This window comes from Megascapheus bottae, chromosome 9, assembly GCF_031878675.1.
Source record: "Megascapheus bottae isolate mThoBot1 chromosome 9, mThoBot2.hap1, whole genome shotgun sequence".
Classification (NCBI taxonomy): domain Eukaryota; kingdom Metazoa; phylum Chordata; class Mammalia; order Rodentia; family Geomyidae; genus Megascapheus; species Megascapheus bottae.
In genome coordinates this window covers 39,883,049-39,907,785 of record NC_143517.1, presented here as the reverse complement: position 1 = coordinate 39,907,785, position 24,737 = coordinate 39,883,049, and the positions used below count along the sequence as shown (strand labels likewise).

The 24,737-nt window shown below is 35.3% G+C and overlaps 1 protein-coding gene across 1 annotated transcript in view; it reads right to left on the bottom strand.

Annotated features, from left to right (window-relative positions):
• Nucleotides 1-24,737, bottom strand: part of Vps13b (vacuolar protein sorting 13 homolog B) — a 494,062-nt gene that overhangs the window by 198,575 nt on the left and 270,750 nt on the right. Inside the window, exons 31-33 of the mRNA XM_090339134.1 lie at nucleotides 21,662-21,865; nucleotides 16,280-16,406; nucleotides 12,104-12,247 (exon numbers count right to left, since the gene is read on the bottom strand). Of these exons, the coding sequence (XP_090195260.1) occupies nucleotides 12,104-12,247; nucleotides 16,280-16,406; nucleotides 21,662-21,865 (475 nt within the window). The remainder of the gene's footprint in view (nucleotides 1-12,103; nucleotides 12,248-16,279; nucleotides 16,407-21,661; nucleotides 21,866-24,737) is intronic.

Below are 24,737 nucleotides of genomic sequence, written 5' to 3'. Positions count from 1 at the left end.
ATAACAGCAAGATTGTGTAGTGTATGTAACTTGAGAACAACAAAGCTCACATCACACTACCTATTATCCTTGCTATATTTAATATTACTAACTGAAAAATAATAATCACAAATCTTTATAGGACAAAATGTGAAATTCTCATATATGCATACACGTATGAGATGAACATAGATGTACATTTATTAACTTAGCATTTTGGTACTAGTTACGCATCATATGCCCAGTAATTTCTTTTTTCTAGTCCTGGCTTGAACTCAAGGCCTGAGCACTGTCCTTGGGCTTTCCTCAAGGATAGTGCTCTACCAGTAGAGCCACAGCACCACTTCTAGCTTTTTCTGTTTTTTTGGTACCAAGAAATCAAACCCAGGGCTTCGTGCATGCTAGGCAAGCACTTTACCATTAGGCTATGCTCCTCCCGACCACTTGGTAATGTAAGGCATGGTGAACATAATAGGGAAAAAGAAAACCAAATCAAACTCTGTCTTTGTGGAGCTATATTCTGAGAAGGTAGAGAAGTAATAGTTAAGTAACACGTACAGTATGTTAGTAGATCGCAGGTGCCATGAAAAAGACAAAAGCAGGCTATAGGAGGATTAGGAATTATGTGCAAAGGTTTCATTTTTAAGACAGTCACAGAAAGCTTCAAAGAAGAGGCACATGGAGGCCAGGAATGTGGCCTAGTGGTAGAGTGCTCACCTGGCATGTATGAAGCCCTGGGTATCAGCACCATTACTATTACTATTTTAGATTCTGAGTTTGAGTATTAAAATTTTAAACATGTTTTCCTCCTTCTATATTCCTTACGGAAATGCTATCAAGCCCATTTCTAGAAAGAATAAAACTTTAAGAAGATTATACAAAGGCTAATAAAGTTTACGGTTCATTTAAAAATACAAATTAAAGTCAGAGTATGCTAAAAATGGATATTGAAAGCAAAAATAAAACAATAACTGCCATCACAAAGACTATTTGATGGATTAGTATATAGAAAACTGTTTTATGTGGCTCTATTACTCCTATAATAAACAAATATTACCACATTCAAAGCTTTGATTTTGCTTCTGATTTTTCTGAGGGGTCTTTTGGTTCTTAGAATGGTCAGTTATTTTTAAATGAGTGTCTGAGAATGAGATAATGCATATAAGAACATGGTAAGCAGTCATTCTGTTATCTACTATGTCCATCACTTTACTATTGATAAAGTATCCAGGATTTTAAAATATGTAAGCAGGAATTTTCAAAGTCTACACAAAACATTATAATATTTTTCTTTTTTATTTAAGAATTTATTAACATTGATTTTTATATCATTTTTCAAATGTCATATTTAACAACAAGTATTCAAGAAGGGAATCTGTATACAATCACTGGCACATAGATTTTAGAACATAATTAAAATTAAGCTGAGGGTTTGCATGTCATAGATAGTTAACTACAAAGACATAAAAATTTATGGTGGGCTATATATACTTTATAGACATAATGTTTTATTACATATATTAATATGTATTTATGACATAAAAGCCCTCAGCTTAATTTTAACTTTGTTCTAAAATCTATGTGCCAATGATTGCATATAGAGATATCCTTCTTAAGTGACGCTTTAGCAAAAAAAATCAAATCAATTAGAAAAAAGTATATACAACTTACTTGATGTTAACTGTATTTTACATAAAAAGTTTACTTGCAGACTTTTATATAACTAATCTGTTCAACCAAACTTTTGCAGCAATATGAGGTTTTATAACTAAGGTATATCTGATCTTAAAATATTTCTTTAAGCTGTTTAAATAATTCATTTCCCGTACAACCCTGCTTAGAGGAAATTAACTTGAGAATTTTTAGAATGTCAGCATTCATATCCAATTTCTTAAACTGAACAATTTTTTATGACTAAGATTACTGAAGATTATTCAATGTGACAGACAAATTAAGCCTATACTTTAGACATTTGCAAATATATCATAATAGTCCATATACATTTTCTAGTAAAGTAGCCTCTAAAGATTTAAAGACTTGGCTTCTAGAATTTACTTATTGTTCATCATTAGTCAAGTTCAAATGAATAGCTAATGCTTCCTTATTTTTAAATGAGGGTGGAGGTTACTTATTTTCTCAAGTTCTTTATATTATATGACCTTTGAAGGTAGTTCCAATTAAAAAAAGGTCAAAACAAAATTCTAACATAACAAAAATTTGTTTCCAATTAAAATGAGAAGACACTTCTCATTAATCTTAACCTTTCCAGAAAATATTTATTTTTTTTTGTTATAATTTCTTTTGGGTATGTGCCAGCACTGGAGACTGAACTTAGGGCCTGAGCAGTGTTCCTGGGTGTTTTAGCTCAAGGTTAGTATCCTACCAGTGGAGTCACAGCTATAGTTCCAGGTTTTTGGTGATTAATTGGAGATAAGTCTCATATACGTTCCTGTCCAGGCTGGCTTTGACCCACAATCCTCAGATCTGAGCCTCCTGATTAGCTAGGATTAAAGAAAGGTATGAGCACCCAAGAAAATATTTCTTAAGCACAGGAAATAGAATCAATAAGTTTAGTGTTTGAGAACAACTGTCAAAGAATGCATGCTAGCTGGAAGTGGCACTGTGACTCAAGTGGCAGAGCACTAGCTTTGAGTAAAAAGTATTCAAAGAAAGTGCCCAGGCCCTGGGGTTTAAGCCCCTGGACTGGCAACAAAACAAAACAAAACATGCCACAGACTACTTCAGGCCCCCAAATTTTATTAAGGATACCTTAATATTCAAACTGGCTTCACAATAAAGCTTAAGACATCATTGTGGTTTTAGCTACGCTGGCCTTTCCATTGATGGTACAACAGTTATCGTAAGAAGAGCATGAATTGGATACTACTAGTAGAAACTGTTAGTGTGGTAAAATGGAAAGGCTGAAAAGAGTATCTTTTTCACTAAATAATTTTTCTTGAAAAAAAAAGGGGTGCAACTGAATTGCTATATGTAACAGATGATTTCTTTATTAGAAATCATTTTTATTTTTGTTGGTCACAGGGCTTGAACTCTGGGCCAAAGCATCGTCCCTGAGCTCTTCAGCTCAAGGCTACCACCCTACCTGTTTTCTAGTGGTTAAATGGAGATAAAAGTCTCATGGTCTTTAGTGCCCGGTTTGGCTTTGAACATGAGATCCTCAGATGTCAGCCTCCTGAGTAGCTAAGATTACAGGTGTAAGCCACCATGCATGGCTATTAGAAACCATTTTAATTTTAAAGTAACTAGAATAGCATATTTACTTTCACTTAGAAATTCATAAATATTTTCTCCAAAATTAACAAAGGAAAACTAAATAGGGGCCAGGAACATGGCCTAGTGGTAGAATAGTCACTTAGCATGCACGAAGCCCTGGGTTCGATTCCTCAGTACTACATACATAGAAAAAGCTGGAAGTGGTGATGGACTCAAGGGTAGAATGCTAGTCTTCTTTATTTAAAAAAAAAAAAGGGATAGTGATTGTATATTGAGATTCCCTTCTTTAATACTGTTTGTTAGACACGTCATTTGAAATATGATGTAAAAATCAATGTTAATAAATTCTTTCATAAAAATTTTTTTTAAAAAAAGGAAATACATAGTTTGGCTCCAGATTCAGAAGGTCAACAATGATCACTGGATGCAGTTTTGGACCTTTGCAGCATAGTATTCAAAGCTTTCAGAAACCAAAAACAGAAAGGAACTGGCATTGAGGACACAAAATACCCCTTTACCTTTGCCTTTTTTTTTTGTCAGTCCTCGGGCCTGAACTCAGAGCCTGAGCACTGTCCTTGAGCCACAGCAATATTTCTGGCTTTTTCTTGTACTTGGTACCCAGGAATCGAACCCAGGTCTTCATGCATGCTAGGCAAGGACTCTACCAGTAGGTCTAACTCCTGGCCCCAACCTTTGCCTTTTAAACTAGAAAAACTAAATAAGAAGGAAATTAGTGGTTATATTAAAAATATTAATTAAATGTTTTCAAAATGAACTAGGTAAATATTTGAGTAAAATATTCACTCAAAGTCAGTGAATGAAATATAATGTAACAGAAAAAGAGATTTTACTGTCATGGTTTCAGATTTCATACTGTAACAAACAATTGAGCAAAGATTCAATAGTAATACTAGGTATATTTTCAATATAAATTAAAATACATCTACACAAAGACATGTCCATCAATGTTCATAGAAGCATCACTCAAGATAGCCCCAAAGTACCTATCATGGAAAAAACAAACAGCATGAAAACAAAAGCAAAAAAAATGAAGTTGGTGGGCATTTATCTATTATTTATAAATAAAGGGAAATATTGACATGGGCTAAAGCATGGAAGAATAAAAATTGTGCCAGGTAAAAGGACCACGTATTACTGGGCAACACCTGTAATCATAGCTATTCAGGAGGCTGAGATCTGATGATCAAGGTTCTCTTTTTTTTCATATATTTTTTATTGTAATTAATAGAAGAGTTACATTATATTCACCAGATAGAAGGTGCATTACTTCACATACATTTATACCCTTTCTCATGTCTTGGTCCCTATTTCCCTTCCCCCACCCCCGCCTATGATCAAAGTTCTCTTATCTCTCTCTTATCTCCAATTAACATCTACTGGTGGCTTCAAATGTTATACTTGCTATATCTTATTTCCTAATACAATGAACACTATTAAAATAGACTGAGAAGATGGAATGCACTCCATTTGCCCTGGATTATGTTTACTTGGCTAAGGTAATTATTGTTGTTCCTGAATTAGCAAGTAATTATCTTATTAACCCTACTTACAGAAGTGGTATAAGGAGGAACACATGCTCATTTTCAAATCAGTGTTTTAGTGTAAATAAAACTTTTGTAGTAAAATATAAACCAAGTTTTTAGAGGGCAAAGAACACTAGAACCACATCATTGGAGATGTGTTGTGGGTGTTCTTTGATCCACATACTACATGCCCTGGAGAAGAATGGAGACAGTTTATAACCGTAATTGAGTATTCCTTCCTGTACCTTCTCTTCTCTCTCCTCCTCCACTTAACCACTTGATTTTAGCTACTTCCTTAGCTCTCACATCTCTTCATCCCCCAGCATTTCTGTACTTGGTAACCTGTCCATTACATTCTTGGCATCTGTTTCTGTCGTCTCTTTGATGAGTAAAATTATACTTAACAAAAATCTCCTTTGCAAAAAACTTACTTAGCTATCACAAAATAGACTGCATTTAGTCCATGTTTTCAGTCTCTCTAAAATAATGCATGAATGAATATTTTCACCTAAAGAAATGTTTTTGTTTCTATAGACTTTGTATTATTTATTGCACTCTCTGCAGCTTCCTGAAGAATGCTATAGTCGCTCTACCTATCTCATTAAGTCCCTGTTCTTTCAAAGCTATGCTTTTCTTTATCCCTTCCCAGTCCTCTCCCATCTCTTCCTCTTTGCTTTGTATGTCTCCCTATTCATGTTAAGATATGGTCTTCTTTCTTATCCTTAATTCTTCCTTTGGTAATTGTTTATTCCTCACCAATTTTTTTATTGGATTTCCAATGCTTTCTTTTAGTAGCATGTTCTTGTGATACAAAAAGAAGTGTATTTGAAAAAGGAAGTCCTAGGAAAATAGTATAAAAGTAGGATTTGGGTATCCCTTCTGAATAAAAGTGTAATAAATATTATGCCTGCTCAAAATTGATGATAGAGGATGATGCATGGTTTACTTACTGTACCTCTCTTGACAGTTTGTGCTTTTCTAGCATGCAATTTAATGGGCTTTTCTTATGATTATATAAAAGAGTCAACTTGAAAGTACTACTGTCTGAAACCTGGAAAGTATATCATTCTAATTTAAAATTTTAGACATTTTTATATTGCTTATTGCTAGAACGTAGGTTCAAAAGTCTTCCTAAGCAAAAACTAAAATCCTTCCAGGGTATAAAAGCAATACCTAACACAACAATCTTCCTTCTACAGTTTAAAGGACCTGGGTGTCAGGGAATATGCCACATGTGCTCCACCCCCATTCTATCTAAAGACTGCCCTACTTGATAGTGTGCCTTTGAAAGAATCCAGAAGTACAAAAGGGAGAACAGTTGACAATGTTGGTGGTACTGGAGTAACTACACATCTGTAAAAGTCTATCCAAGGGTAAATTTCTAAAGAGCAAATTGTACTGGAATGAACCTAGCCTTAGGAATTCTTGGACCACCCAAGAACACAACTTTAGAAGACAGAGAAGTCCACTAGCATCTGTGATTTCCGTTCTGACAGAGTGTCTCTTAACTGCAGCTATCAGAATCTGTAACATCAGCAGCAATTATTGATACTCCATCATGTGGTAAGGGAATGTCCCATTTATATGTTGTATCTTCTTTAAACCTTATAAACACCATCTAAATTTAGGGTGGTTTTTCTAGTACTATACCCATAGAAACAGAATTTGAAGAAAGCTCTGCAACTTATTGAATGTACATAGCTAATAGGCATCAAAGATATGCTTATTCTCTTTATCTATCTCAGACTTTTTTACTTCTTTCTCCATGCACCTTTCTCCTGTCTCTGTCCTTCCTGTCCTTTTCTCCCCGCTCCCATCCATCCCTACACCTTTGAAAATAAGTTGGCCTACAAGTACTGTGAGAGGGGTTGGGAGTTTGGCCTAGTGGTAGAGTGCTTGCCTATTGTGCAAGAGAAGTGGTACTGTGGCTCAAGGGGTGGAGCCCTAGCCTTGAGAAAGCCCAAGGACAGTGCTCAGGCCCTGAGTTCAAGCCCAGGACTGGGGAAATAAAAAGGTACTCGGAGAGGTAGGCCACTGATTTAACTTCCACGAATGTGGGAGTTACAGCAGGAATTAACCAAATCTTGGAAAGTTACATGTTAGTCTTTCCTGTTTTACCTTCACTTTTTTTTTTTTTTTAAAAAAAGGATCTCTCTCTTGTGCAGACTGGGTTCAAGTGATTTTCTGTTCTTGCTGGCACTAGAGAATGTGCAGCCACCTTGCACAAAGTGTACCTCTTCTTGAATTCTTGACCAGCTAAATATTTCCTGTTTTCTCTATGAAATTCTCTGTGGAATTTTGTATTCTCTTTTTCCATATATTTTATTGTAATTAATAGAAGGGTTACATTATATTCACCAGATAAAAGATGTATTACTACACATTGATATCCTTTCTCATGTCTTGGTCCCCATTTCCCCCCCCCACCCCCGACACTCATCTTGTTTTTCCCCCCCTTTCCTATCCGATTTCAAATAACCAAATATATATCAGATAACCAGGTGAAATACTGTAACAATATGAGATAATCAAGGGACAGCAACAGAGATGAGAGATAACATAGTACATTAAGGACAACAATCACTCATTAGATGGTTTTGTTTCTATATCTTGGAGGTCCTTTCATTTAGCATCATTCTATATGGCCTTAGGTATCTAGATTTTGTTCTATTGTAAATCTCTGCTAGGAGATCCCAAAGTTTCTGATTATGACAAATGAGGGAAACCATTGAGCCTTTGTTCCTTAGAGTCTGGCTTACTTCACTTTTCTAAGTCTTTCCATTTCCTTACAAATGGGGCGATGGCATTCTTTCTGACAGCAGCATAGATTTCCATTATATATAAATACCACATCTTGTTGAGCCACTCTTCAACTGAGGGGCATCGGGATTGGTTCCATATCTTTGCTATGGTAAATAGTGCTGCAATGAACATCATTGTGCTAGTAGATTTAGTATGTCCTTGTTTCTGGATGATTGGGTAAATGCCAAGTGGTGGAATTGCTGGGTCATAGGGCAGCTGTACATAGTGGTTGAACAAGTTTGCACTCCCACCAATAGTGTAGTAGTGATCCCTCCTGGCCACATCCCCACCAGCATCTGTTGTTACTAGATTTCTTAATCATGGCCATTCTAACTGGAGTGAGGTGAAATGTTAGAGTTGTTTTGAGTTGCATTTCTTTTATGGCCAGAGATGTTGAGCATTTCTTCATGTGTCTATAGGTCATTCTTATTTCTTCTTCAGAGAAGACTCTCTTTAAGTCTTGGCCCATCTTTTAATAGGATGGTTGTTTCTTTGGAGATGAGTTTTGGAGTGATTCAATTTTTTGAGCTGTTGATATATTTTAGATATGAGGCATTTGTTGTATGTTTGAATTTTTTTTTTTTTTGCCAGTCCTGGGCTTGGGCTCAGGGTCTGAGCACTGTCATTGGACTTTCTCAAGGCTAGAGCTCTACCACTTGAGCCTCAGTGCGACTTCTGGCTTTTTGCTATGTATGTGGTACCGAGGAATCGAACCCAGGTCTTCATGCTTGCTAGGCAAGCACTCTATCACTAGGCCAAACTCCCGGCCCAAGAATTTTGTAATTTTTAAAGTTTGAATCGAAGCTTGTTTTTGTTTGCTGCTTTTAATTTTAAGTATTTTGAAATATAAATTTATGGATTCAGTTTAATGAAAGCTTGAAGTATATTGCAATGGGAAGAGAAAACTGGTAATATAATGTTCCCAAAACTGAAATGTCCCTCCTAAATGGCAGAGGGGTTGACATTAAGATAGAGGACCTTTCTAATGTAACAGAGGAGAAAAAAGATGATGGCAGATATAAATAGAATTGATAGTTTGGTTAGTAAATCATTAAGAGACTGGGTGCCGGTGGCTTACGCCTATACTCTTAGCTACTCAGGAGGCTGAGATCTGAGGATTACAGTTCAACATCAGCGTGGGCACCATATTGGAGACTCTTATCTCCAGTTAACCACTAGAAAACCAGAAGTGGTGCTATGGTAGGTACTCATTTACCTTATGTTGACAGAATATAACTTTGATATTTATCTTTGAAGGCTACATGCCTACATATAATTTCTATCAAAATGTGAAAGGTTTAGCTCTACATGAACATAAGCTACAAAGCTGAAGTTATTCTCTAAGCAAAACACATGTTTCACATCATCTATCAACTACTGACAAGTAAAACATATAATCATTTATAAAGCTATATTCATAGCATTCCAAGACATGTACAAAACTTGTCTCCATTAAAATGTATATAAAAGTTAGGCTCTAGTGGCTCATGCCTATAATCCTAGCTACTCAGGAGGCTGTGATCGTTGCTTAGCCAACCCAGAAAGGAAAATTCCAATGAAAGTTCCAAAAAATCAGAAGTGGAGCTGTGGCTCAAGTGGTAGAGTACTAGCCTTGAGAAAAACTTAAGATGTAGTACATGAGACCTGTATTCAAGCTCCAGGACTACCACAAAGAAAAAAAAGAAAAACCCATAAAAATATAGTCAATTATTGATCAAAATTTTGTGTTTATATTGATCTTTTCTATTTCCAAGAATAAACTAGAGATTCTCATAAACAGAAGACTCCATTTATTAATTCATTTAGCAAGTATTTATTCAGCATTAATTCCATTATATGGTTATTGTTTAGGATTTTTATTATCTCAGATTTTTTGAATATTGTTGGTCTTAAGTAAAAGGAAGCCAAATATTAACAGCTCAACAATTTATGATTAGTTTTCTCATATAACCTAAAGTGACAACTGATACAGCAACTCCATTCCTTCACTCATATCTCACTGTCAACACCACTTTTCATTCAATAATAGGACTTGGTAGATGAAGTATAATTGTGCATGTCTGCATGACATGGCTACTGGGAAATGCAAAGCCCCATCAAAATCACATGGAGTAAGACACTGTTGTTTATGCACAGAAAGAATTACAATTATTTTCTAGCTTCTATTTTAAATTATTCCTAGTATTGTTCAGGTCTAATATATCTGCAAGAAATTACCAGATACTAAAAGAATAGATTTAAATGAATATTTTATATATTTAAATTAAAATTTATAGCTTAATTACTTATCTATTTTTAATTATATTTTACTTAATTTGTTCTAAATGCTTTCAACAATACTTAATATCCTATTACCTTCATTTCAATTTGAAAGATATGCACTCCTCTCCCCTTTGTTTACAGTAGATGTTTCCACTACTATACAAAATGGATTTATTTTACAGTTCAATTAATAATTTCAGATATCACAACTACATCTGAAAATATTAACACCCTTCAAAAACCCTAATACATTAAGTTACATAATGTCTTTTTACTGAAATATGGTTCATCACTACTATATCAATATATGTCATGTGGCAAGCTCAAAATCGGACTTTTATTGCATCATAATTCACAGAATTTCTCTCTTTAAAAAGTAGAACTTGGCTGGGTTACTTGAGAAAAGGAAGAATATACATTTATTAAAAATGTGTTTAAAAGCCCAAGGACAGTACCCAGGCCCTGAATTCAAGCCCCAGTACTGGCAAAAAAAAAATGTAATTTGTGAGAATATTATTTATCAGTATTCTAAAGGAATTCTGTGAATCTTCTCCCATTCTTACCTGTACCTTTCTGCATATTAGTACACATTTAAAAACTTTTAATATTTGAAAATGTATATCAAATATCTCCAAATAAATAAATACAAATGAAAATACATATTTATACACAGTATATATTTATATATTATATATCATATATTTATGTTATATATGTGCTTATATATTTTTATATTATATATATGTGTGTGTGTGTGTGTGTGTGTGTGTGTGTGTGTGTGTGCCCATCTTAGGGCTTGAGCTTAGGTATTGGGCATTGGCCTTTAAGCTGTTTTTGCTCAAGGCTAGCACTCTACTACTTATGCCACACTTCCACTTCAGCTTTTTGCTGGTTCATTGGAGGTAAGAGTCTCATGGACTTTCCTGCCCAGGGTGGTTTAAAACTGTGATCCTCAAAAAAAAACAAAAAAAATCCAAAAACTGTGATCCTCAGAGTCCAGCCGCCTGAGTAGCTAAGATTACAAGCCTGAGTCACTGATATCCAGCTTGAAGTCATATGGATTCTTAAGATACACCAACCATTTGTATCCTCACAAGTGAAGCTAGCAGGAGAGGTTTGGGTAAACAGAGAGGGTAAAGGAGTATGAACAAAATTCTTTATGTACACGTATGAAAATAGAACAACGAACCTTGTTGAGATCGTTTTGGTGAAGAGGGAAGGAGGAATAAAGGAAAGAGATTCAGGAGGAAAAGCTGAACAAGGTACACTGTACACATATACCAAATACAAAATTAAGCCTCTGTAGTACTAATCAATGATAATAAAATTAAGGGAAAAAAGCAAGCAAGCAAACAAACCTACAAACCAAAGAAACCTCTCTAAATTCTAAGTTCTCAGGAACCTCATGTTTTAGCCACACATGTATGCGTGTGACTTCAGACAGGTCACTTATTAAGGCCGAAAGCCTCATCTGTAGAATGAGGATAATGCCTCAATAGTTTATTATAAGCCTAAAGACATGGGATTTAGCTTGGAAATAGCTGGCCACACTGCGTGGCACCAAATGGCTGTCTGAGAATACCTCTTCCTCGGTATATTATCATAAGCAGGACTTGAACTGTTTCTGTATATTTCATTGGAGAATAAAAACAACACCTTTTTCATAGATAATAGTTTCTTTACATAGGTTCTTGTAGAAGATTTATTATTCTAAGTAAAACTGTGATATAAGAAGCATGGAAACAAAGAAAATACCATGGGAGAAGCATCTAATAAGCACCCCTCTCATTTTACACTGAGATGCTTTGTGGATTATGAAGGTTCTGTCATTACCACTGGATCAAAATTAGAATTCTAGGCAGGCATCCAACTTTTATGATCATATTCATTCTTCACTGAGCATAGGAAATGAACACTTTACAAATTACTTATTAAAATACTCTTACAAAGTTCAAAAGAGGTTCTAGCTAATCATGTAGCTGGGAAAATGAAAACTATACCAAGTTTTTTAGGATTTTCAGCAGAGCAATAAAACCTTGTCTTAACACAGGCTTTTCTGAGGTCAGTCCATAGTAATTTTGTAAAGTTGCATGATAAATAATAAGAGAACAGACTAAACAAATCTCAAAAACATAGGATATCAACTCAAAATGATACACGACTGAATTTTGAATAGTTACATAAAAAATAATTAGGATAAAATATTTAGTCTAATTACATTTTTTCTATTGAAACACTGGCACAAATGCAATAAGCCTAATAAAAAATCATGAAACTGTTACCTCTGTGGCCTTGTTTGATGGTTCTAATCCAGTCATATTTGCTACTATTAACTGATGTAAGAGTTGAACTTGAGCCACACTTAGGAAGAAGTCCAAGTTTGTGGTTATATTTACTTCCAATGAATGGCCACATACTAAAATCTCCTGAAGGAGAGAAAAGATTGAACACAGATAAATATGATAGCTGTCAATTAGTAATTTATCATTCTTGTTTATTTGACTATTACTACTTCCAAAATTTCCTGTCACTCAAGTTCATATTTTAAGGAAAAAATAAAAAATGGTGAGCACATCTCTAAACATAGTTTAATGGATTAATTTATTAAGTATTTATAAGGCCTTGCTATGTGACACATTGCATTACATATCAGGTAACCAGCAACAGAAAATTTTCACAACTACTTGGCCTTTTCATACTTCAAATGCCATCATTATTTATTTTGTAAGCAATTGTGAGATCCTGTAGCAGAGTGAGATTCTGTAGCAGAATCAACAAATACTTTCTGAGAATTTTCTTAGTAATATGCTAATCATCTTCCAAGAAAAACTAAAAGATCAAGTTAGTCTTGAAGGGAAATCTGCTCTTGAGGAAGTTACATAATCTAACATGGGCAGACAGATGTAAACCAGAAACAACAGGTGGACAAGTACAATTGTAAATGTCATCGTATGAATATTCTCCATTGGACAAAATCAAGTGACTTACAACAAAGTAGAATGCTGAAGCCAAAGAAGCCACATTAATTTCACTTCCTCAAACTGCTAAAATCTTGGCAGCATTAGATGTCTACTACTTAATTAGTGCTATTCTGAATAATTCAGTCACTTGAATGCTTATCATTGGAAAACCACTTACGAGAAGAAAAACAAAAGAAAAAACAATCCAGAAGCTTCATTTACTAAGCACAAGCCCTGTCTCTTGTCATGAAGCACAAGTAGACAATTTTCAAAGCTTGGAAACATCAAGCAGATCCTCTCCTTGTTAGTGTCATCTAAGGAAATGGATTTAAGGAAACTACCATGGCTCCAAACACAAACTAGACAGCTTACAGCAAGTTTAACAAAGTCAGAAAAGACAGAATATCTGAAATTATTACTCTCTTTTTTTTTGGTTAAATAATTTTCTTCCACAAGTTTTCTGAGTTCAGTGATTATGCTGGGATTTTATTTTATTCTCCCAAAATGAAGTTGATAAATAAAAGGCAATGATTCAGAATATTTTTTAAATGTCATTTTTATTTAAGGGGATGTTTTTTTTCTTTTATTATCATAGTGATGTATAGAGGAGTTACAGTTACAATCGTATGGTAGTGGGTACATTACTTTTTGAACATTGTCATCCTTTCCCATGTTTTGTCCCACTTTTCCTCCCCCTCCCCCTCTCAAGTTACAGAGTTTATTTCCAACACATTGTCATGTGAATATGGCAGTTACACTGGTTCATTCTTTGTCCTTAGACTCATCATCTTGTTTTTTTTTTCCCTTCCCTTCCCTGATTCAAATGTGGGTGAATTTTTGTATTAAAACTATCTTGGTTTGATTTGTGGCATAACTCTCATAATATGTAGCAAATTATTGATCTTGTACTAGGTTAAATGATATGGATATAATTGGTACAATGGGTAGCTAACAGCATATATTTAAGAATAATTTCTGTACTTATTAACTATTTAATCAGTTTGATCCTTAAGAATCTAGAAGCCAACTGAGATAACTGTCTGAGGCAGCAAAGATGTGTATATAGAAACCGGGAAGAAGGAATTTAAGAGAAGGTTGAAACTGAATCTTAAATTTTGTAAACTTTTTGTCACTAATTTTCGTGATATTCTGTTCCATGCTTCATTCAAGTGGGAATGAGAAGCTTTCTATGTATAATGAAGTGTACCAACATGAACTCAAACAGAGGTTCTTATTATATCCTGTAGGCAGTTATTCCTTTTTTTTTCTGTTTTAGTTTTCCGTACCCTTTGTCTTATATATGAGCTTATTCAATGCGTGGAAGGGAAAGGAATCACAGAAACAGCAAGATAAAGAATTAAATAACGCAACACTGATACATTTGACACTATGTTGGAAATGAACTGTACAACTTGTGGAGGGTCAGTAGGGAGGGGTAAATGAGAGAAAATGAGGGAGGGGGTAATAGTGTTTAAAAAGAAATATACTAATTCCCTTACTTATATAACTATAACCGCCCCCCACTCCATCACATTTAAAATAAAGATTTTAAAAAGATGAGGTAATTAAGCTGTGATGGTATTTTTTATAACATTTTGTCATATTATCCTTATATTTGTTTTAGAATTTCATGAAAAAGTCCTTAAGAACCCAAGAAAAGAGTTTTCAGTAACCCAGAAAAGGTTTGTAAAACTCTTATCTCTTATAAACTACCAAAAAGTTGGAAGAGAAACTGCTATTCTTGAAAATTCATGGACAATATTCAGGTCCTAAGTTCAAACCCTAGAACATGCAAAAAAGTTAATATTAAATATTATATTAATATATAAAAACCCATCTAACAATAACAAAGTAACTATCTGAGGGAGAAAAATAAGGATTATGGTTTAGACCTAGCCTGGGCAAAAAGCTAATGTGGCTCTATCTCAAACAACAAGCAAGTGTGTGGCTCAAACTTGTAATCCAAGCTCCTTGGAAAACAGAAGTAGAAGGATCAAGATCCAAAGCCTGGTCCTAGGCCAAAGCACAAGACCATCTTGGAAAAATAATCCTCTTTCCCAAAAAAGCCACACAGAGGTGTTGTTCAACTGAGTCTATCAACTGCTGAATCCTGAACTCTCATACTGTTAAAAATGACAATAACTGTGTGTGCTTGTATGTGGCTGTGTGTGTTTGTGTGTGTGTGTGTGTGTGTGTGTGTGTGTGTGTGTGTGTGTGTATGTGTGTGCATGCATGTGCATGTGTGTGAGCTAGTGTTGGGGCTTGAACTTAGCCTGAGTACTGTCCCTGAGATTCTTTTACTTAAGCTAATACTCTACCATTTGAGCCACATCTCCATTTCTGACTTTTCTGGTAGTTGAGGTAAGAGTCTCACAGACTTTTCTGCCCAAGCTGGCTTTAAAACCATGATCTTCAGATCTCAGTTTTCTGAATAGCTAGGCTTATAGGTATGAGACATTAGCAGCTGGTAACGTAATGTAAGTTAAGAGTGCATTTGAGCTGAATGTAGTGATAATTAAGAGAGTCTACTTAGAGAATTATAGGGAGGTAGAAGAAGAAAGACTGTGAATAAAAGTCCAACCAAATGTACAGTGAGATCTTGTCTCAAAAGCAACACAAATTTAGCACTTAATACAACGATCAACATTGTGGCTTAGGAACACAATCTATTGTGGTGTTATTTCCCTCATGTCAACATGGCTGACTAACAGTGAGCCTCAATAGTACTGTCCAGAATCACAGTGTCACTCTTATACTACTAGCCCAGTAAAACTCAAATATATATCATTTTCTCACCTTGAAAGTTGAAAAATAGCAAATTGAATCATTAAAAGTCAGGGATTTAAGCTATACTTAAGTCTTTAAGCAATCTGATATTTTAAAATATTTTCATAATAATGTTTGTAACTATAAAAAAGCAAAATGTTTATAATCTCCTTTCTTTTAAGTTATGGTAAATCACATTACTAATACTTTCACCAGGATAATAAGAACTATAACCTGGACCTACTAATTGACACTGGCCAAGTCACTTAATCCTTTTATACCCAAGTCCCCATCTATAAAATAAGGATGATAAGAGGATTTGTCTCATATAGGTGCTAAGAAGATTAAGCAAGGCAATTAACATAGATCTAACCATGTCAGGTGATCTATGTGAAAATTAGGTTTTACCTGTCAGTATTATAGTTATTTTCATTAGATGCTGTAGAAACTGAGAGGCTAGAAATGGAGCCGCTGGATTTGGACTCTGGCTTTGCTAGAGTTTAAATGGAAAAATTTGGCAAACTGGCTATTTTCTCTATGCCTCAGTTTCTTCACCTATAAGATTTAGATACTAAGAGCAACTGGCAGGATTACTATGAGAATCAGTTGATTTATTACCTAGAAAACAATAATAAACAGTACCAGCAAGTACTAAGAATGGTAATTGTTATGATTGATTACCAATGTGATGTCATATGGGCTGAAACTGAAAACTCCTAAAATAAATCTAACCTCAATATGCAGATTTTCTGGAGAACCAATTTTGGTGAAAATGATGGCAGGTGCTGCAGTTATTCGAACAGAAAAGTCTGTCAAAATGGGGGTCAAAATGGCTCTCCTTTCTTGATGTCGCCGTATGCTGAAAGGTAAAGTAAAACATCAGTCATTACATTTTTAAAATGATAATTTTCATTGTTATGTAAAATTTGGATGAAAAGTATAGATGACAAAATTCCATTATTATTTTGAGAGTTTATATCTATGTATCTATACTTATAATGTCACTTCATAAGACAGCAAAAATTCTTGAGCAATTCAGATACAATTAAGCAATTTCATATTATCATTATTCTAGGATCTTTCAAATAAAGTATAACTCTTATTTTCTTCAGTAATTATTTTTTCATTCTTGTAAACAATTTCATGCCTTGTCTTACCATAAATGATCTCATTACTTTTATTATTTTCACTTTCAATTCAACAATGTCCATCTTTCCAAACTTTTTAACTACATGATTGTTAACTCTAAGAACTGTATCAGTTTATGGATGATTATTGCTTATGTAGCCTTCTCAATGGATTCTGGGTCTAAAACTAGATGCTTCTTTAAAATAAGCCTCTATGTGAAGCAAACAATATTACTAGTCTCACAGTACCAATAAGGAAACAAACCTCAAGATCTGAGCTAAGGCCATTCAATGGGAACTAAAGCTCTAGATATGGGTTTGATACCAGAACAACTTCTGAACTCTACTTTTTTTTTCTAATCTTATCCTTAATTAGGTATTTAGTATAATAGGAAAATAAACTGCTAGAAACCATAGCATATACTCGTACAAATCTTTAAAAGACTACCTTTAACCTTAGTTTACATTTTATAAAATAATGAATCATGATATTTGCATTTAACTATGCTCAGAAATTTTGCTATACTTCCAAATCTCCTTTAAAATCTTGATATTTTCTATAAATATATCATTCCTATTCCTTCACATTATAAAACAATAAAGGTGAAATACAGAATTGGCATAAGTTACTTCACGAGAAAGACTAGATAAAATTCCAGCATTTCTAGATCCTTTGTGTTTTGCTTTATTTTAAATAGGAGTACTCTAGAGAGCATTGAAGTCTTTTGTTAAATTTGCATTGGGCAGAGCTTTATATGATATCTGCCAAAAAAGCAAATTGGATCATCTGGTTCTGTGACACAGTAGTATTGAATTTCAAGAAAGTCAATTTTAAAGAATTAAGAGATCTGGTAAGTAGAGAGCAACAGGAAGAAGTATTAAAATCCATAACTATAGAGGAAGGATTTAGATCCTGAGAGACATCATAATTATGGCTTAATAGCTCAAATTCCATAAAATAACCAATGTGAAAAACATATAACATCTGATGTGCTCTCACAGGGGAGTGCTAAAATATACGATATATTAACAATAGATTAAAATGGAAAAGATGGCAGGGAACCAAATAAGAATGAATGTTAACTTAAACATGGATGGAAAACTGTACTTATCAGTATTATATATTCCCTCATATGTGTGACACAAAATATGAAAGACCAATAATCATAGAAATACTAAAGAAAATCAAGCCAATAGTACTACAAATCTATTATTTTCCTGTTTTCCAGCACTAATTTTTTGCTAGTGGTATCTCTGGTAATTAACTGAAGTAAAAGTAAACTTGAAAAACAAAAAACCCATAAAAAGTGTTTATGCCAAGTATTTTCAAGGATGAATAAAAACAAAGATTCAGGACTAGTCAGAGTGGCACAAACTCAATCCCAGCAACTCAAGAGGCAAACATCTGAAGTATGGTTGGCTCAATGACAGCTTGAGCAAGAAGTCAGTGGTGGTTTAAATCTGTAATACAGCTTCTGAGAGGCACAATGGGAGTGGGGTTTCAGGTAAGCAAAGAAAAAAACATGAAATCCTCTCCAAAAACATAACTAAAGCAGAAAAGGAATGGGGTGTAACTCAAGGGATAGTAGGCGAGCCTAGCAAGTCCAAGATAATGAGTTCAAAATCCCATATGACAAAAATAAATACACAAATAGAAACACTGAAGAAATAATTACAATTAAAAATAAAATTCTGAGCTGGTGTTGGTGGGTGACTCATGCCTGTAATTCTGGCTACTCAGGAGGCTGAGATTTGAGGATCAAGGTTCAAAGCCAGCCTGGGCACAAAAGGACCTGAGACACTTATCTCCAATTAACCTATAGAAAATGGGAACTGGGGCTTGGCTCCAGGGTAGGTCAGTAGCCTTGAGCTGAAGCACTCAGGGACAACGCCCAGGCCCAGAGGTAGTATAGCCTTGAGCTGAAGAGCTCAGGGACAGTGCCCAGGTCAAGTTCAAGCACCATGCCCCATGATCCATTTAAAAAAAAAAAAAAGGAGGGCCGGGAGTTTGGCCTAGTGGTTAAAGTGCTTGCCTAGCATGCATGAAGACCCGGGTTCGATTCCTCGGTACCACATATATAGAAAAAAGCCGGAAGTGGTGCTGAGGCTCAAGTGGTAGAGCTCTAGCCTTGAGAAAGTCCAAGGACAGTGCTCAGGCCCTGAGCTCAAGCCCAGGACTGGCAAAAAAAAAAAAAAAGGAAACAGGTTGGAACTCCATCTATGTGGAAGGCTTAAGCATGAGGTATGAGGTCCAAGGCTAATCTGAGCAAAAACAAAAGAACAACCTACAGCTGAAAAGATTGGGATATAGGTTTATGAAGTAGAATACTTGTCTAAAAAATGGGAGGTTATGAGTTCAAACCCATATTAGGGAGATAGAGCTGAGGGGGGTGGGGAAGGAGAGGGAGGGAGAGGGAAGAGAAAGGGAGAAGAAGAGGGCTGTGCTCCTGGCCCAGGTTTCAATGGTAGAACATAGCAGATCACAACATAGCTCCAAGATGTAGAGAAAGTAAAGGGCTAAAGCAATATACTCCTCCGGAAGGGAGAGGGGGAGGAGAGAGAGAGGGAGGAGGAGAAGGGGAGGGAGGGAAGGAAGAAGAGAAAAAAAGAGAGAGCACAGGAAGAGAGAGGGGGGGGGAGCGGGGCAAGATAGGAAAAAGAGAATTCAACAAAGTGGACAAAGTAAGTAGAACCCTTGAATGCTGCTGTTGGGGATTCAAATAGTTCTGCACTGTAGAAAAAAATCGGAAGTTCCTCAAAAAGTCAACATACAGTTACCATGGCCCTGCCATTTTACTCTTAGGTATCTACCTATACTTAATCACAATTACTCAATCACGTAATGCAATTTACAAATAGCTGCAAGGTGGAAATGGCCCAGATGACCATCAATGTATGAATGGATAAACATTACACACACACACACACACACACACACACACACACACACACACACACACACACAGTGTCAGTCTTGGGGCTTTAACTCAGAACTATGCACTGTCCTTGGGCTTTCCTCAAGGCTAGTGATCTAGCACTTGGGCCACAGCACCACTTGCAGTTTTTTCTGTGTTTCTGGTAGCAAGGATTCAAACCCAGGGCTTCATGCATGCTAGGAAAGCACTCTACCACTAGGCCATGCTCCCAGCTCTGGATAAACATATTATGACACATACAAATAGTAGAATATTATTAAGACATAAAAAAAGTTTGTATAGACACGTGCTATAGTGTGGATGAAGCAACAAAACACTGATAAGTGAATGTAGATAGATATAAAACATCATATATGTAAAATATCTAAAACAGATAAACCCCTAGAGGAACAACGTAGATTAGCGGTTGCCAAAGTCTAGGAACAGAAGAATGATGAAGAGAAACTGATGAACAGAAAACGGGTTTTAGGGGCTGGGAACATGGCCTAGTGGTAGAGTGCCTGCCTAGCATGCACAAAGACCCGGATTCGATTCCTCAGTACCACCTACATAGAAAAAAGCCAGAAGATCAAGTGGTAGAGCACTAGCTTTGAGAAAGTCCAAGGACAAAGGTCAGGCCCTGAGTACAAGCCCAAGACTGGCCAAAAAGAAAACGGGTTTTAAACATAAGGAACATGTTTTATATGCTGTCCAATACTGTAAAATGCTAAATGACATTGAAGAATTACCTAAAATACTTAATTTTATATAACATAAATTTCATTACAATTATTAAAACACAAACACAAGTCAGGTATACAATATGCTTTGTTAAATAAATTAAAGAATGAATATAAGAGGAATAACTGAGTTAAGGCTAGGTGACTATGGGTCATGTATTGAACATTAAATATTAGAACAATATGGAAAATAGACTCATCTTTTTACTGACAAGTGAATTTGTGGCTTTTTGAGACATGCTAATCTTTTAAGTTTCCTAAGATAATACCTGCTAAATTTCAAAACAGTGACAAAGATAAGTGAGGGGACATCATAATGGCTGGTATTACTCAACTTCTAGATATTAGGTTCTGGGTAGAGGATGTGGCGATATGCTACCCAGACATTTCACTAAACATGAAAACAGACATTCCTCAGCAGTAATGACAGTTACCTACTGATAGCTCAATACATGTCTGTCTCCCAGAAATTTATATTGGATGGCTAAGCATGCTTCTATACACAACTTTATATCTCAGTGGTGTGTTAGTGGAAAACGATAATCTTACAATATAAAATTGAGTCTAACTCTTAACAATTTTCTTTGTAGTAAACAACTTCATGAGTAGCCTGGGTAAGATAGCAGTGGTTCCATACAAATCCTGAGTTCCTTTTCAGGACAAGTTTCTACAAACATGTTTCTTGTTAACTACAGCTGCTTTTAATTAAAGAGAAAGAGGACAAAACTTTATATTGCATTTTTTACTTTATCATTTTTAAATTTCAAGTAGACTAGAAAAGCTAAAACTAAATTAAATATTAAAACTGACCCTGAATATGATAGAGTTCAAGTGAGAATACACAAGTATTTTTTAGCCTGAAGTGGATCTCTTCATCAAATATCAACTTCAAAAAAAAAAATCTGGAGCCGGGAGTTTGGCCTAGTGGTAGAGTGCTTGCCTAGCATGCACGAAGACCCGGGTTGATTCCTTGGTACCACATACATAGAAAAGAAAAAAAAAAAAAACTGGAAGTGGTGCTGAGGCTCAAGTGGTAGAGCTCTAACCTTGAGAAAGTCCAAGGACAGTGCTCAGGCCCTGGGCTCAAGCCCTGGACTGGCAAAGCAAAACAACAACAACAACAACAACAACAACAAAAACCTGACACAATCCTAAATATGTAATTATTACAATGTAACACTGGAAAGCCTAGTAAGTTTCCAAGCAAATACAAATATGTATTTGTAATAAAAATAGAAGCAATAACAAAACATTTATATTAGGTATGTTAATATCTCCAACTGTTCTTACAATGAAAGCAGAAAGTATGAAAATTTCTCAATCATTTCCTACCTGCTGGCCATATTCCATTCAAGGGCTGGATTTTGCGAATTCCTTTCATTCTCTGTTAGCACACCTCCTGGGGTACTTTTTTTTTCTGGTTTTAACTGATCCCATTGAGCAGTACCAATATTGATGGATTGTAGATCTATTTGGTATTGTCTATCTTCAATTTCTGATCCAGGATCTCGAAGAATTCCTAAGTTCAAAGCTCTTCTGTAGAGGCAATCAAAATAAACAGGTAAAAATCAACATTCTATGCTTATTTTGCTTACTAAGAAATCTTGTTACCCTTTGTAGATTTAAAATTGTGTTGACCTAATATATATATATATATCTCACTGTGATCAAACACCTGGGGGTTTTGGAGTTATTTTGGCATAAAATGTCAGGTTTCAGGTTTTTTTTTTTTAATTTTTGCCAGTCCTGGGGCTTGAACTCAGAGCCTGGGAACTGTCCTTGGACACTTTTTGCTCAAGGCTATTGCTCTGCCACTAGAGCCACAGCACCACTCCTGGTTTTTCTGTGTATGTAGTACCAAACCCAGGGCTTCATGCATGCTAGGCGAGCACTCTACCACTAGGCTATGCCCCTGGCCTAGGTTTCAGTTTTTGACAGAGGAGAAGGCCTGGTGAAACACAGCAGATCACAACATGGCTCCAAGATGCAGAGAAAGTAAATGGCTACAGCAATGGGCTCTCTCCAGCCTTATGTGATAATGATGTTCACCTTGAAGGTCTTCCCCTTTGAATTCTTTCTTTCTGGAAACACACTCATAGATATATCCAGAGCTGTACTTTCCTAATCTAGAACTTCTAATCCAATTACCCAGATTAATAAAGTGAGTTAATCAGATCTTCAAGACAGATTAAGATTTTTTTTTTTTTTTTTTGCCAGTCCTGGTCTTGAGCTCAGGGCCTGAGCACTGTCCTTGGACTTTCTCAAGGCTAGAGCTCTACCACTTGAGCCTCAGCACCACTTCCGGCTTTTTTCTATGTATGTGGTACCGAGGAATCGAACCCGGGTCTTCATGCATGCTAGGCAAACACTTTAACCACTAGGCCAAACTCCCGGCCCCCAGATTAAGATTTATAAAGGAATTCAAAATCAAGTATAATCTACATGATGGTTTATTATATTATTCCCAAGTCTGCATTCTTATTCTCAATGAATTTACTACAATTAGGGACATTTCTACCAAAGTGAAAACAACTCAGAGATGACAGCAAAGTTACAAAGCTATTTGTTTCGCTTTGAATTTTTTCCCCTCAAAATCCTTTCCCTATGCTAAACTTCTACTTTCCTCAGAATTTTGCTATATTGTTAGAAAAGGGAACAGGGAACAAATGGACAGCACTCAGAGGATTGGGATTCAAATTTGATAACAAAATTTAAATCCAGGTTTGTGCCAAATGTTTGTATCATCCTGTCACATTACAATAGCTAACGTAAAACAAACACTCTTGGAATGAGCGCAATTTCATCTCAAAGAATTTCAGCAGATTAGGTTCCATGTCAAATGGAACATTCACAGACAAAACTGACAAGTAACTCAAATAGCTTACTAACTTATCTTATTAATGTACCATGAATGAGATATAGCAGAAATAGGAAGGACACATCTTCCAAGACTTTCAAATAGTATACTAATAGATATAAAAATATAAAATTCTATTCTAATAGTAAAATCCTATCCAAAAATAGGAGAAATGAAGATATTTGTAAGAACACAGAACAGGGACCGGGAGTTTGGCCTAGTGGTCAAAGTGCTTGCCTAGCATGCATGAATACCCGGATTCGATTCCTCGGTACCACATACATAGAAAAAAGCCGGAAGTGGTGCTGAAGCTCAAGTGGTAGAGCTCTAGCCTTGAGAAAGTCCAAGGACAGTGCTCAGGCCCTGAGCTCAAGCCCAGGACTGGCAAAAAAAAAAAAAAAAAAAAGAACACAGAACAAGGTAGACCTGAAAAAATAAAACTCAAGCCGATTAAACTCAACTGAAGTAATGGCACATTAAAAGATTCGAAGGAATCCCAAATGCAATTCCAAGAAACAAAGGAATTTTAAACGTTAGAGTTAAAATACATAGAGATTACAGGGAGAAAGTTTAAAAAAAATCTCTAATTAGAGTTTGAGGGCAGTAATATACAAAAAGAGGAGAGGCTGTCTTCGAAGAAAGTCTGAGAATTATTTTGTAAGTGTAGAAAAATACCAAATCTCATACCCAAACAGGTCAAACAATGCCCAGAAGTAACAGTGCGAAATTAGCAAATTTTTAACCCATAATATCTTTGTCAATAATATAATGATGTATAAATTAAGAGAAGGGTAAAAACAAGATACTGGATAATAAAGTATATAACTTTCAAAGACCAGACAACAGTATTATTGGGAAAAAATTAACTTCAGAATTTATTACGTATGTATGCTTAAATAGCTAAGAAAAACCTAGAAAACAACAGACATAGAAGATAGAGTGATTGTTGTCCTTAATGGACTGTTATCTCTCATCTTTTTTGCTGTCCCTTGGTTATCTCATATTATTACAGTATTTCACCTTGTTATCTGATATATTGGATATATGCATATTTGGTTATTTGAAATAGGATAGGGAAGGGGGAAAAACAAGATGAAGGGTGGGGGTGGGGGGAGGGAAATGGGGACCAAGACATGAGAAAGGGTATCAATGTTTGTGAAGTAATGCACCTTCTATCTGGTGAATATAATGTAACTCTTCTATTAATTACAATAAAAATATATGGAAAAAGATACAATGTTCAAATAAATGGAGCAAAATTAGAATACAAGAAATAAAAAAAGCAAAGTTGGACAACAGGAAGATATAGTAAGAATATATAAAGAATGGTAACATTACAATAATCAGAATACTCTAACAACTACTGGACTAGATTGAATAATGATTCAGTATATATGAAAGTTAAGATAATTTTAGAACTAGAGTACATATATACCTGAGTAGTAACAGTGCGTACCTAGCATATGTGGTAAGCTCTCAATTTCATCCAAAACCCTGAACACAATTCCAAATTTTCTTGAAAAATTAACTTCAAACTATTAAAAAATTGAT